Source organism: Muntiacus reevesi, chromosome 19 (genome assembly GCF_963930625.1).
Source record: "Muntiacus reevesi chromosome 19, mMunRee1.1, whole genome shotgun sequence".
NCBI classification, from domain to species: Eukaryota; Metazoa; Chordata; class Mammalia; order Artiodactyla; family Cervidae; genus Muntiacus; species Muntiacus reevesi.
This window is the reverse complement of record NC_089267.1, coordinates 38,282,202-38,297,980: the sequence shown is the minus strand read 5'-3', so window position 1 is coordinate 38,297,980 and position 15,779 is coordinate 38,282,202. Positions and strand designations below refer to the sequence as shown.

The 15,779-nt window shown below is 38.3% G+C and overlaps 1 protein-coding gene across 1 annotated transcript in view; it reads right to left on the bottom strand.

The window, feature by feature from the left end:
* AK9 (adenylate kinase 9) overlaps positions 1 to 15,779 on the bottom strand; it is a 99,668-nt gene that overhangs the window by 76,954 nt on the left and 6,935 nt on the right. The window contains exons 5-8 of the mRNA XM_065911403.1: positions 13,922 to 14,034; positions 9,547 to 9,735; positions 8,018 to 8,146; positions 3,657 to 3,735 (exon numbers count right to left, since the gene is read on the bottom strand). Of these exons, the coding sequence (XP_065767475.1) occupies positions 3,657 to 3,735; positions 8,018 to 8,146; positions 9,547 to 9,735; positions 13,922 to 14,034 (510 nt within the window). The remainder of the gene's footprint in view (positions 1 to 3,656; positions 3,736 to 8,017; positions 8,147 to 9,546; positions 9,736 to 13,921; positions 14,035 to 15,779) is intronic.

Genomic DNA, 15,779 nt, shown 5'->3' with positions numbered 1-15,779 from the left:
GCAGCCCATGGGGTTGCAATGAATTGGACGCAAGTGTTGTTGTTCGTCACTCAGTCGTGTCCAACTCTTTGCAACCCCGTGTACTGTAGCATCCCAGGCTTCCCTGTCCTTCACCATCTCCCAGAGCAGGCTCAAACTCATGTCCATTGAGTTGACGATGCCATCCAACCATCTCGTCCTCTGTTGTCCCCTTCTCCTCCTGCGTTCTATCTTTCCCAGCATCAGGGTCTTTTTCAATGAGTCAGCTCTTCACATCAGGTGGTCAAAGTGTTGGAGCTTTAGCTTCAGCATCAGTCCTTCCAATGAATATCCAGGGTCTATTTCCTTTAGCATTGACTGGTTTGAGCTTCTTGCAGTCCAAGAAACTCTCAAGAGTCTTTCCCACCACAACAGTTTGAAAGCATCAATTCTTTGGTGCTCAGCTTTCTTTATGGTTCAACTCTAACATTTATACATGACTATTGGAAAAACCATAGCTTTGATTATATGGACCTTTGTCGGTAATGTCTCTGCTTTTTAATATGCTGTCTAGGTTGGTCATAGCTTTTCTTCCAAGGAGCAAGCATCTTTTAATTTCATGGCTGCAGTTACCATCTACAGTGACTTTGGAACCCAAGAAAATAGCCTGTTACTGTTTCCACTGTTTTCCCATCTGTTTGTCATGTAATGATGGGACCTGATGCCATGATCTTAATTTTTTGAATGTTGAGTTTTAAATTAGCTTTTTCACTCTCCTCTTTCACCCTCATCAAGAGGCTCTTTAGTTCCTCTTTGCTTTCTGCCATAAGGGTAGTGTCATCTGCATCTGAGGTTATTGATATTTCTCCAGGCAATCTTGATTCCAGCTTGTGCTACATCCAGCCTGGTATTTTGCATGATGTACTCTGCATTTAAGTTAAATAATCAGGGTGACAATATTCAGCCTTGACGTACTCTTTTCCCAATTTGGAACCAGTCCGTAATTTCGTGTCCGGTTCTAACTGTTGCTTCTTGACCTGCATACAGATTTCTCACGAGGCAGGTAAAGTGGTCCAGTATACCCATCTTTCAGAATTATCCACAGTTTGTTGTGATCTACACAGTCAAAGGCTTTAGCGTAGTCAATAAATCAGAATTACATGTTCTTCTGGAATTCTCTTGCTTTTTCTATGATCCAATGAATGTTTGCAATTTGATCTCTGGTTCCTCTGCCTTTTCTAAATCCAGCTTGTACATATGGAAGTTCTCAGTTCACATACTGCTGAAGTCCAACTTGGAGGATTTTGAGCATGACATTGTTAGCATGTGAAATGAGTGCAACAGTGTGGTAGTTTGAACATTCCTTGGCATTGTCCTTCTTTGGGATTGGAATGAAAACTGACCTTTTCCAGTCCTGTGGCCACTGCTGAGTTTTCCAAATTTGCTGGCATATTGAGTGAAGCACTTTAACAGCATTATCTTTGGGGATTTGAAATAGTTCAACTAGAACTATTCCATCACCTCTATTAGGTTTGTTTGCAGTGATGCTTCCTAAGGTTCACTTGACTTTGCACTCCAGGATGTCTGGCTCTAGGTATTGACTCACAATAGTGATCACACCATTGTGGTTATCCAGGTCACTAAGATCTTTTTTGTACAGTTCTTCTGTGTATTCTTGCCACTGCTTCTTAATATCTTCTGCTTCTGTTAAGTCCATACCTTTTCTGTCCTCTGTGTACACATCTTTGCATAAAATATTCCCTTGGTAAATTTCACTTTTCTTGAAAAAATATCTAGTCTTTCCCATCCTATTGTTTTCCTCTCTTTCTTTGCATTGTTCAGTTAGGAAGGCTCTATCTCTTTGCTATTCTTTGGAACTCTGCACTCAGATGGGTGTATCTCTCCTTTTCTCCTTTGCATTTCACTTCTCTTCTTAGATATTTGTAACGCCTCCTCAGACAACCATTTTGCCTTTTTGCATTTCTTTTTCTTGGGAAGTTTTGGATCACTGCCTCCTGTACAATGTTATGAACCTCCATCCATAGTTTTTCAGGCACTCAATTAGATCTAATCCCTTGAATCTATTTGCCACTTCCACTATATAATCATAAGGGATTTGATTTAAATCATACCTGAATGGCCTAGTATTTTTCCCTACTGTCTTCAATGTAAGTCTGAATTTTGCAATATGGAGGTCATGATCTGAGTCACAGTCAGCTCCTGGTCTTATTTTTTTTGACTGTATATAACTTCTCCATTTTCAGCTGCAAAGAATATAGTCAATCTGATTTCGGTATTGACCGTCTGGTGATGTCCATGTGTAGAGTCGTCTCTTGTGTTGTTGGGAGAAGGTGTTTGCTATGACCAGAGCATTCTCTTGGCAAAACTGTTAACTTTTGTCCTGCTTCATTTTGTACTCCAGTGCCAAACTTAGCTGCTACTCCAGGTATCTCTTGACTTATTACTTTTGCATTCCAGTCCCCAGTGATGGAAAGGACACCTTTTTTGGTGTTAGTCCTAGAAGATCCTAAATGTCTTCATAGAACTGTTCAACTTCAGCTTCTTCAGCATCAGTGAGTGGAGCATAGCCTTGGACTTTCTGTGATACTTGAATGGTTTGCCTTGAAAACAAACTGAGATCATTCTGTCATTTTTGAGATTGCATCCAAGTACTGCATTTCAGACTCTTTCGTTGACTATGAGGGCTACTCCATTTCTTCTAAGGGATTCTTGTCCACAGCAGTAGATATAATGGTCATCTGAAATAAATTTGCCCATTCCCATCCCGACACAACTGAGCGACTAACACGTCCATTGTATGAATATACATTTTATTTATCCACTCATCAATTGTTAGACACAGGGGTTGTTTCTACCTTCTGGCTATGGTGAACAGTGCTGCTATGAATATTCACATACAAATTTTCATTTAAACACCTGTATTCAATTATTTGGGGCATATACCTAGGAGTTAAATTGCTGACTCATATGGTAACTCCATATTTAACCTTTTGAGGAACTGCCAAACTGTTTTCCAAAGTGGCCACACCATTTGCAGTCCTACCAACAATGTATATTGGGCTTTGCTGGTGGCTCAGCAGTGCAGGAGACTCTAATGCAAGAGACTCCAGTTCGATCCCAAGGTTAGGAAGATCCCCTGGAGAAGGAAATGGCAACCCACTCCAGTATTCTTGTCCAGGAAGAGGAGCCTGGCAGGCTACAGTCCATGGAGTTGTAAGAGTTGGACATGATTTAATGGCACTACCACAACAGTGTATGAATGTTCTGATTTTTCTACATCCTTACCAACATTTGTCATTCATTACCCATTTTTTTTTTTTTTTTGCTTTTGCTTTTTAACTTTAGCCATCTTAGTGGATTTGAAGTGATATCTCCTTATAGTTCTGGTTTGCATTTACCTATTACTCATGTTAAGCATTGTATCATGTGTTTATGGCTCTTATCTGCTTTTACTTTTTTTCAAGATACTTTTCATCACACAGAGGTTTTAAATTCAAATGTAGTTTTGATTTAAATATGGACAGATGAATAAATGTCATATCAAATTTTAAGTGTTAAAATGAATTTTTCAAAAATAAATGGTATTCAAAATAAATCTATTTCTGATATGAAAATAAGTATCAGTCAATACTTTTTTTATTTTCCAAACTGTGACATATTCTTACTGAGCATTGCACTTACCATGAACAGCTCCTCTGGGGGCTTATTTCCATCTAGCTCAATGAGATACTGGGAATCATGTTCAGCCATTACATCCTGCAGATAATCAAAAAGAAGCCTTATCATTCAGGATCATTGGCAAAAGTTCAGTCTTCATATACCATGAAGAAATCTTTAATGCTAAATTATTTGCTTTATACATGACATACTGGATGTTATTTTCAGTGCTCAGGAGAACTTTTACAAAAGCCTAAACTAGTCGTACCATGAATTCTGCTCTTTCTGTTTCTTCTGTTTTTCTCTACAGTGAAGCCAGTCTTTCCCAAAAGAAATGTTTGGGGGCATCCATCTCTCTGCATATTTTCATGGAATATTTTCTGCCAAACTGCTAGGTAAAGAATGGGCTTGGTTTGTTTCACTTTTTATGCCCTTGGCTGTGGTGATGTTCAATATCTAGAAATCCATCTCTGTAAACCACTGAACCATAACCTCTGTGCATTTTGTTAGACCTTTCTTTTCCTTAACATTCATGGAAAGTCTTTACCTTTATCTGCCATATGGTTTGCAAATGTTTTACCTGGCTATGATTTAGAATTTGACTTTGTTTATGGTATCTTTTGTATTATAAAATATATTTATGATGAGATCTGTTATCATTGTTTCTGAATTTCCTTTCTTCTTTAAATTAGATTTTTCTGTATCTCAAGGTTGGATTAATATTCTTATAAATTTTCTTCCATTCCCAGAAAGTAGGGATGGTGGAGAGATAAGATCCACCTCTACCCTTCCTCAAAGACTCAGATAAGATCCATCTCCATCTTTTTTCATGGTTTCCACAAGACCCTTATTTACTTGCCTCCATAAAACTCTAGCCCCTCTCTTTGATGAAGTCCTCATTAGTGAATATTTTTCTGCTGCCATAGTTTGAACAAAATCACCTACTTAAATGTCCAGTACATTTTGTCTTTTATAATACAGTGCAAGGTTAGGTTCTAAGTGTTTCTCTACTTTTAGACAGAAGTACCATTATGCCTGCATCGTATAACCATAAATTCAGTTCAGTCACTCAGTCATGTCTGACTCTTTGCAACCCTACAGATTGCAGCACGCCAGGCCTCCCTATCCATCACCAACTCCCAGAGTTTACTCAAACTCATTTCCACTGAGTCAGTGATGCCATCCAAACATCTCATCTTCTGTCGTCCCCGTCTCCTCCTGCCTTCAATCTTTCCCAGCATCAGGGTTTTTTCAAATGAGTCAGTTCACATCTGACCAAAGTATACTGTGGCCAAAGTACTGGAGTTTCAACTTCAGCATCAGTCCTTCCAATGCATATTCAGGACTGATTTCTTTTAGAATGGACTGGTTTGATCTCCTTGTGGTCCAAGGGACTCTCAAGAGTCTTCTCCAACACCACAGTTCAAAGCATCAATTCTTCTAGTAGAATCCAAGAATCCAACCATAAATTATGATGTTCTAAACAAGGATGTACATTATGCTTTTCTGCATTTCAGATACTTTCCTTAAACTAGATTCTATTTATTTAATAGCCTTTTTACCTTAAATTAAAAAAAATTTTTTTTGCTGTACCACACAGTATGTGGTATCTTAGTACCCTGACCAGGGATCAAACCCACAACCTCTGCAGTGGAATCTCAAAGTCTTAACCACTAGAACACCAGGGAAGTCCTAAGCTAGCTTCTTAAGAATGAAGTTACTGTACTAAGTCTAAAGGTATGAAGACTCTTAAGGCTAAAGACACAAATACCAGGTCAAGCTGGGATTTGAAGATAGGCAAGAATGAAAACTTGGCCTTGGATTACTCCTGAAGCAGGATAGAAACCAGACATTGATGCAGTTACTTTGCTCCTACTTGCTTTCCTCATGTCTTTTAGAGGAACACTGAATTTTGGTGGTCTTGGCCTCCCAAGTGAATCCACATCTCAGCCAGATCAGAGATGAGAATTGTAGGCTCCTGCCTTTCAAGACTCTTCCTGACCTCCCTCCACACATATCAGCACCCTGGAATTACCATACAAGGCAAGCTATACACTATTCATCAAGCATCACTAGACCTGAAGTCTAGGTTCTTGGCTGAGAAATTTTTATCTGAGCAGTCAGTTCTTATCTATGCTTTGCTGCAGGGCGTAGAAATGTTCCACTTCTGTGCTTTTCTCAGGCAAGCTATCTAAAAACCACCATACTAATTAATTCCTTTCAGCAGGGTATGGGAGTGTTTGCTTTACCATATGTACTTGCTAGAATTAGGAATTCTTTTTCCTTGTCCATCTTTTAAAATTTAATTGAGGAAATACTTCTTTAGCATTTAATTATTATCAGTAAAGCTGAATATTTTTCTATAGACTTGTTACTCTTTTGTCATTAATTTTTGTGAATTGTCTGCTCATTTTTGTTACCCATTTATCATTGGAGGGTAAGACCTTACAGGTTTTAGAAAAATCGTATCTATGATATTTTTTCCTACATTTTTAAAAATTGAAGGATAGTTGATTTACAATGCTGTGTTAATTTCTGCTGTATAGCAAAGTGATTGTTATATATGTATATGTATTAATTCTTTTCCATTGTGGTTTATCATAGGATATTGAATATAGTTCCCTGTGCTATATATTAGGACCTTGTTATTTACCCATTCTATATATATTAATACTAATTTGCATCTGCTAACCCCAAACTTCCAATCCATCCCTCCTTTACCCACTGTCCTCTTGTCAACTATGTCTGTTCTTTATGTCTGTGAGTCTATGACCTTTCAACATATTAAAGCTTTAAATATTTTATCATAGTTGATGTGGATATTTTTCTTTTTGAGTAAAGATTTTTTAAATTATGTCCAGAAATTTACATGCAATGAAATGGAAGCTGTTCTTTTTCCTTTGTGATCTCATCAATTGTTCAACTGAACATCTGTCAAGCATTTACCACTTGCCAGACTTTGGGTACTGTACTGGACATTGATGATGCTGGGAGTCCCTATCCTTGAAGAGACTACCTCTGCTTCCCACTCCCAACTCCCTGCCCATGAATATAATTTTACAATCTTCTGAATCTGATTTTAATTATGCTTTATTCATACCCAATGCCAGCTGCTTAAGGAATATGTAGAATATTTTTGTTGAAGGAGAAAGAATGTTATAGATAAACATGTAAATTACCCTTAAGAAGCTATGTTTAGAGGCCAGGGATAGAAGAGGAAGAAGGGAGGAATCAAAGTCATACATAAGAAAACAAAAATACTGAATCACTGTGCTGCCTACCTGAAACTAACACAATACTGTAAATAAATTTAAAAAATAAAACAATTTGGATCTCACTGAGGGGGTGGACAATGAGATCGAAAATGATTCACTTGTCTCTAAAAAAATATAAACATTATAAAACATCATGAGACAAATTCTTTTAATTTCTCCATCAGATGGAAAGAGGCAATTTGAGGACTGTTTTTCATTTGTCTTTGTAATTCTGTTGCTTAGCATGGTATCTGGCCAAATTCCATATAATAAATATTTGTTGAATAAATCTCCAATAGAAACTGGGCAGAGTCTGCCCTGGAATTTTAACCATAAAAATATGCTTTTCAATAATCATAATTTCAGTAATCATCCTTTTAAACTGCTAATTCTTTTAATTATAACTTTCCTATTACAATATATAATAGCCTTATCATATTTACAAAGAACCAACTTTGAATAGGATACACAGAGAAACCAGTCTTGGATGGCTTTCTTTAGATTGTAATTAAATTAACAGTTTCTTTCAGAATAAAAGATGCACCTTAAGTGTACATTTGTTTTTATAAACCCACACATTTTGGATTCAACATGCTTTCACAAAACAATGTCTTAATATGAACTTTCCAATCCCCAACCATAAATAAATTCCCCTAATGACTTTTGAAAAATGCAATTCATTTATCACTTTTCAGCAGCTCTGTTGCTTTGTAAGAGTAAAATAATGTTGCTCTGTGAAACAGCCTTTGGAATGCAATCTTATTCTGATAGCATTTTACCAAGCTCAAGAGGAGAATGAAGCAGATAATACACAAGGTGAAGAAATGTGAAAGCTATTTAACCAGGGATAAAACACAAATAGGGCTTCGCTGGCAGCTGAGCAGTAAAGAATCTGCCTGCAATGCAGGAGACGCAGGTTTGATCCTTAGGTTTAGCAGATCCCCTGGAGGAGGAAATGGCAACCCATTCCATTATTCTTGCCTGGAGAATCCCATGGACAGAGGAGCCTGGTGGACTACAGTCCATAGGGTCACAAAGAGTTGAACATAAACCAAAGCAACTTAGCACACATGCATGCAAAACACAAATATCAACATTCCTTTTTCAGCAATATATCTTTCTCTTACTTCTAAAGGATGAAGAATTATTTCCTTATAAAGGTTAACAATGTATTCGATATTTTCCAAATAATCCTCAGGTCTCTGAACGAGGTGTTGAAGAACTTCAGCCACTATCTGCATTTCAGCGATAAATGCCTAAATGGAAAAGAAGTTATGTTGAATATCTTTATATTAATGATTACTTCATTCGCAAGTCATATCCCTCTCTCCCTACACCTGCATGCCATTTTGAGGTAAGAAGCAGGGTAAAGGGGAGATTGGAAATAGGATTTTTATTTTAGAGAGATTGAACACCCTGAAGGTCTTTTATCAGATGGAATAAAGTTTAAAATTGAGTTGGATACTTACTCATTTCTTTTGCCCCCCAGTGAGTAGGGAAGAGTATGGAAATAACATCAGATTTTTAGAGACAAAATAAAGAAGCTGGATTTTCTCTAAGTACCTGAGCTTGTAGCTCATTCATTCATTGATTCATTCATTTATTAATAGTAAAGCTTAAGGGTCTACCCCATGCCAGCACTGTTCTAGGAACTTGAAATATGACAGAGAACAAAACTAAGGGCTTGGGGCTTAGACAGCACACATCCCAATTGAGGACGATAGAGCATAAACAAGTAGACAGATGAATACATCACAGGTTAGGCTGTGGTGGTAAGAGCTAAGAAGAATGATAATGGCAGGGGAGAAGGGATGGAGAGTGATGGGGGAAGGTGGTTATGAAAGGGTTCACAGAAAAAAATGACATTTGTATCATATTTATTACCCCATTATTATCATCATATTTGGGTTTCCCAGGTGGTGCTAGTGATAAAGAACCCACTTGCCAATGCAGGAAACTGAGATACAGGTTCAATCCCTGGGTTAGGAAGAACCCCTGGAGGAGGAAATGGCAATCCACTCCAGTATTCTTTCCTGGAGAATCCCATGGACAGAGGAGCCTGGTGGGCTACAGTCCACAGGGTTGCAAAGAGTTGGACATGACTGAAGTGACTTGGCATGCACGCACATATTTATTATACTAATTATGATGGTATGCTTTATTCATGTTAAAACGACACACTTTTATTCCTATTTGCTATGAGGTTTTCTTGGAATATTTACCTAGAATACTTGCTAGTTGTTTATCTAATGCCTTATTTGCACAGGGAAGATTATTTTATATTTTTAAATGGGCATTCTTACATTAATAGGTTTTTAAAATTGAGAAAAAATTTTTGCTGTTTCCTCTAACTAAATCAAACCTTAAGGAAAATATAATTTTCTGTATAGAATATTCATATTTTGTCACTGAATTATAGCAATTTTTAAAAAATGAAACCGATATAGCAGGCAAGGTGTTTTTTATTTCTCTTTTTTAAAATTTTAATTTATTTGGCTGCGCCAGGTCTTAACTGCAGCATGTGGGATCTAGTTCCCTGATCAGGAATTGAACCCAGCAACCCCTGCATTGGGAGTGTGGAGTCTTAACCACTGGACCGCCAGGGAAGTCCCTATAGCAAATTTTAGAAGTATAGTATCTTGTACACAGATATTACCTCTTCTTCTTCTTGCTCTTCTTCCTCTTCCCCCTCCTCTTCTCCTTTTCCTTCCTTTTGGGCTTCTTTCTTCTTTTTCCTACGATTCTCAATAACTTCAGGATCCCACTGATCTCTTGTGTATATGTATCCTGTACTACTGTGCTGCCTTTGCCCCGAAATTCTTTGGCATAAATCATAGTCAGGGCACTGAGGAACAACATTAATCATTACTCAAAACATTTTGAGTATACCTTTACTTCCTGTTCATATACTATGCAATATATAAACCCCCAAATTCCTCAAAACCCCGAGCAAATGCAATACTATAAATGGTATTTTGAATCAGATTTCATCACATGCCAAGAGACGCACAAGATACAACTTTTATGTTATGGCAACACCCATAAGTACTTTACCAAAAGTAATATATATGACAAAGTTTCAGAAGCTGTAGAAAAAAAAAAGAGAGTTAGAATAACAGTAGAAAGAGCTAGAGAAGTAGAATAGAAAATCTGTTTAGTTAGCAGAGGTACACAGGAGGATTTTGTCAGATTAGTTTGAAAAGGCTGAGAATGGATGGAAATAGTGGGATAGCCACATTATTCCAACAAAAAAATAGATCATGTGTTTATAGTATTTACTATGAGATACAGCTCTATGGATGAAGTATTTCATAAAATAGCATCAGTGAATGGGATCTGAAAGGTCACCTTGTTTTGTCTAACCTTATCATCTGCAAATGAGAAAATTGAATCTGGATAGTAAAAAAGGCCAAAACCAAAGTCTATGAGTGATTTTCTCATTTCAAGTGCTTCCATGTTTATAATATTTCACTCGGTTCTTAAACTAACCCTGTCAGAGAAGTAATACAATATTAGGATTCAAATTTTCAGATCAGAGAAGGACTGCTCTGGCAGCATCAGGTCACAGTGTCATGAGGGGAAACTACAACCTGAGACCAGGCCTTCTGCTCCATAGCCCACGCTCTGTAACACATTATTAATGATAAACTAAGGTTTGGGGCTGTGAAGCCTGCTCTGAATATTTTTCAGGATAAAAACCTCCGGATGACATTCTCTAGTAGTGGTTTTAAATAATCAGAGTGTAACTCTATATAGAGGACTATAAATAAAGTTTTCTGCTTGTGATTTATTAAGTCTGGAGTGAGGCTCACACATTTTAACAAACATCTTCAGTGATTCTGATGCCAACAGTTTATGCACCACACATTTGAGAAAGAACGGGGGCAAGAAACTTTAGAACTTTTCATGCTAATATTCTGATTTCCTCAGATTACTTCTATATGGGATGGGAATTTATTGATGCAAGACTTTTATTTAGGCTTTTTAATTTTTCACACACAAAAAAGATTTCAACCCATACTGGTAATTTAAAAAAACATATGCATATTTGCCCTCATTCAGCAACCTAGAATACCCACATTTTGGGTCCTTGGTAAAGACTATTGCCTTTAGCTGTCTCCTGTTTTCACGTGTGAGTTCAGTTCTGTTGCTCAGTCGTGTCTGACTCTGCAACCCCACGGACTGCAGCACGCCAGGCTTCCCTGTCCTTCGCCAACTCTCAGAACTTGCTCACACTCATGTCCATCGAGTCAGTGATGCCATCCAACCAACTCATCCTCTGTCTTCCCCTTCTCTTCCTGCCTTCAATCTTTCCCAACATCAGGGTCTTTTCCAATGAGTTAGTTCTTCGCATCAGGTGGCCAAAGTATTGGGGTTTCAACCTCAGCATCAGTCTTTCCAATGAACACCCAGTACTGATTTCCTTTAGGATGGACTGGTTTGATCTCCTTGCAGTCCAAGGGACTCTCAAGAGTCTTCTCCAACACCACAGTTCAAAAGCATCAATTCTTCGGTGCTCAGTTTCCTTTAGAGTCCAACTCTCACATCCTTACATGACTACTGGAAAACCATAGCTTTGACTAGATGGACCTTTTCACATATAGGAAGTGATTTATCAATCTTAGGGTGAGGCTGTGCCTCAGAGCAGCCCTCAAACTTCAGCAGCATCAGTGTCACCTGGAGAGCTTTTTCAACACAGACAGCTGGATGCCACCCCCCACAGTTTCTGTAGTTCTGGGTTGCTCCCTGAGAATCTGCATTTCTGACAGGCTTCTTGAGTGCTGCTAATGCAGTTGGCTCTAGGAACAAACCCTGAGGACCATTGCTGTAGTAGATCACTGGCCTTTAATGCTTTTTTTTTCTTTTTTTAAGTACAGACCTCTTTAGAATATGATGAATGCCATAAGCTTTTGCTTCAGGAAAATGCCCATACACATAAAATTTGCATATAATTTCAGATGGTTCATGGGTGCTTAAGTGTCTTGGACCCCAGGCTTAGAACTTCTGGTCTAGAAATCCCAGACTCCATTCCCAAAAAGGTTAGACCATCAGAGAAGTGTGTGCTGTACTGAAGTTCTGTTTCACACGAGGTCCTCTGATTACACTCCAGTTACCTATAGAAACTGCCATGGACACCTACCATCACACATATATATATCAGTGGCGTTAAGGGCTTCATTCTCTACACACAGTACAACCCTTATATTGAACCCATGTTAAGATATATCTCTCATTTAGTTTTTCCTGAGGAATTCCTCATCTTTTCAAGGACAATGTGAAATTTATATAACTGGTCACATTTCCCCTTCTACTTTGGCTCGTCAAACTTAGAACCAAATTCATGACCCAATTTAGTGAGCATTTGGGGCCTTATTGCCTGCATATCTGTGCGTTCTTATTACACTAAGTCTTACTTTCCTATACACTCTCTATTTTCCTTGGCCTAGACTTTATATTTGGTTTCAGTTAAATCTTTGAGATTATTTTTCTTCTCTCTATTATACACATGGGTGACATTCTGAAAGTCACGAAGGGGTGTTGATTGGCTCCTGACCACGATCTGTGGCTGGGACTGCAGATGACACCACACCCAGCACTGGATGCCAACCTGTCTCTCACGGCTGGCCCAAACACACCACTGAGTCCCCGCACCTGAGCTGAGAACCATCTGATTTATTTATTCTGAGTGGGGGGACCAGGCAAGGTATTATTATAAATAGTTATTATTCATTTTATAAATTAGTGATCCTCACCTCACCGCATTCTTACCATAACCCTATGAGGCAGCTATCTTTGTATCATCTTTGTGAAGAGGATATTGAGGCTCCTAAATGTGATTTACCAAGTTCTACAGTTGGTAAAGGAAAGAACTGGGACCAACCTAGCAATATTATTAACATTCATACATCTGAATCATTTGTTCATCCTTTCATTTTATTTAACTGGCAGAATTATTAGGTACCATTTATTGTACTAGTTGATGTTTACAGGAGTAAGACATGGTTCCTGCCTCCAAGCAAGGCATTTGTCTAGAAGAAAATGGACAATTATAATAGAATGCGGTATTAATAATATGATAGAAAAGAGCAACATGAATGGTTGTCAGACAATATTTAACTTTTCTGTGGTGAGTAAAGGGTGGGGTATAAGGAGAGAGAGAGAGAGAGAGAGCGTAGGAATGAGTCAGTTAACGTTTGTGTTAATGTGGAGGGCGTGGTCATCAGGGAACGTTCTGTAGAGATGATGCCTGAATTGACTTTCTTTTTTTTTTTTTTTTTTTATTTTTTTTTCAGTGGGTTTTGTCATACATTGACATGGATCAGCCATATAGTTACACGTATTCCTCATCCCGATCCCCCCTCCCACCTCCCTCCCCACCCGACTCCTCAGGGTCCTCCCAGTGCACCAGGCCCGAGCACCTGACTCATGTATCCCACCTGGGCTGGTGGTCGGGTGTGGAGAAAAGGGAACCCTCTTACACTGTTGGTGGGAATGCAAACTAGTACAGCCACTATGGAAAACAGTGTGGAGATTTCTTAAAAAACTGGAAATAGAACTGCCATATGACCCAGCAATACCACTTCTAGGCATACACACTGAGGAATCCAGATCTGAAAGAGACACGTGCACCCCAATGTTCATTGCAGCACTGTTTATAATAGCCAGGACATGGAAGCAACCCAGATGCCCATCAGCAGATGAATGGATAAGGAAGCTGTGGTACATATACACCATGGAATATTACTCAGCCGTTAAAAAGAATTCATTTGAATCAGTTCTAATGAGATGGATGAAACTGAATTGACTTTCAAAGAATGACTATGATTAAGCCTGGTGAAAGGACAAGAAGGTATTTCCTGTGGACAGAGCTACAGGAGCAAAAGAACGGAGGTATAAGAAAATACAATTCAGTCCCTAAAATTGATGCATAAGTTATTTTTTCTTAGCTCCTTAAAAAATTAATAACATTCCTTGAATTTACTATCAAAAAGAATGTTTATATACTCTATACTATAAAGACATATTCTTACCTTAATATTGATTATAATATCAGGTTTCAATTTTAAATTTCTAATTAATTCTATTTGCTGCAGAGTAGTCATGGCATCCTGTGAAAGTGATGGTATTTCAGTGATAATATAGCCTGTAGAGTGAAATATAATTTTAAAAGTTTTATAATATTATCAATATCTGAGAGAGTGGATTTATTATTACTTTATAAAAACATCATTTCTTTATTGATGAATACTAATGCTGATCTTAAAATATCTGTTGACATTTAAAATTAATAGTTAAGGTTATTGCCACATGAAGTATAACTATGAATAATGTTTCTCTGGCAATAAAACTATTGGGCTAAAGGAGACATCTTTAAAACTTCCAAATCAATCTATTTTAGGCACAAGAGGTGCCTAGAGAAGGAAATTCCATGCCATTAATTCTTTAACTCATCTTAGGAAAACTCATATGGTGAGTGGTAAAGGTAAATCATAGGGGTTGCATGGTATATTATTTTTCTTTCTTGAATTAATATTTCATAATAGAATATACATATACAGTGTTTATGTAAGTTACAGAGAATAAAAAAAATTCATGTAACCCTCATACAGTTTAAGAAACAACATTATTAATATGATTTTGGCTTAGTATGCTTTTGACTTGCATCCCTACCCCAAAACCTATATCTGCTCATTGAAATTCACCCTTGATACCATTATCATATTAGTTTCCTTAATATATTTATTTAATATGTCACTTTCTTGTTTGAGAAACCTTTCTCTGTTTTAAAATTTATTTATTTTTTAACTGAAGGATAATTGCTTTACAGAATTTTGTTGTTTCCGTCGAACCTCAATATGAATCACCCATAGGTATACATATACTCCCTCCCATCTCCCTCCCCATCCCACTCCTCTAAGCTGATACAGAGCCCCTGTTTGAGTTTCCTGATCCATACAGCAGAGAAACCTTTCTCTTAATAGAACAGAATAAAGTCTTGACTCTGTCACTGGAAATTAAAGGCCTTCGACAAGTTTTTCTGCTGTTTTAGAGAATATTTTTTCCTTGGAGGAACTGACAAATTATGGTTATTAAGCTTTGATTTTTGGCATACATTTTATAAAAGTTAGTAAGTGAGGTTGTCAAGACTGACCAGTGCCTCCTCTGGGACATGATGGCTGGCATTAACCCCTTGGACTGACACCCTGCAATGCTGGGTGCTGTGGTGAAGGTGACTGCATGACTTAGCTCTAGACTGAATTCAACCGTGGCCCAGCTGACCCATCCTGATCAGATAAATCCAGAGACCAGTCAGTCCCCAGAGATCATGCCCCCCGCCCCAAGCAACAAGGGATTACACAAGACCTCCCTCCCATCCCCTCTGCTCAGCACTGCTCACCTCTGTGTTTCTGCAGTGGACGACAGAAAGCTGCTTGGCACTCTGCTTGCAGGGCTCTCTAGCACCCTGCCTGCTACCACAACCAATGCCACTGCTCAGAGAGCTTCTCAGGCATTCCAAGCGTGACTGTCTGCAGGCATGCCAAACCTTGGGTATGCATCTATATTCGAATAAACTTCCTACTTGGTCTCTTTCCTGGTGGAACCAGCAGGAAGGTGGGACCAGCAGAAATAGCGGGTTGTTTCCATGGGGCCTGGCTCTTAGTGTTCTGCCTCAGTGTTCTGAGCAATGGATTTGGAGGCTTTACCCACTGAGAGGTGGCCAGTATCATCATATCCAGACCCCAGAAATATATTTATGGAAGAATTGTGGCAGAGATAGTTATGTTGCTTGTCTCACCATTGAAGATCTAGAGGAATAACTTAGTTCTCTAGATCCAATTCTGGGAAGATCTCAAGGGGATACTTAGAGCGACTGAGCCCACTGTTAAC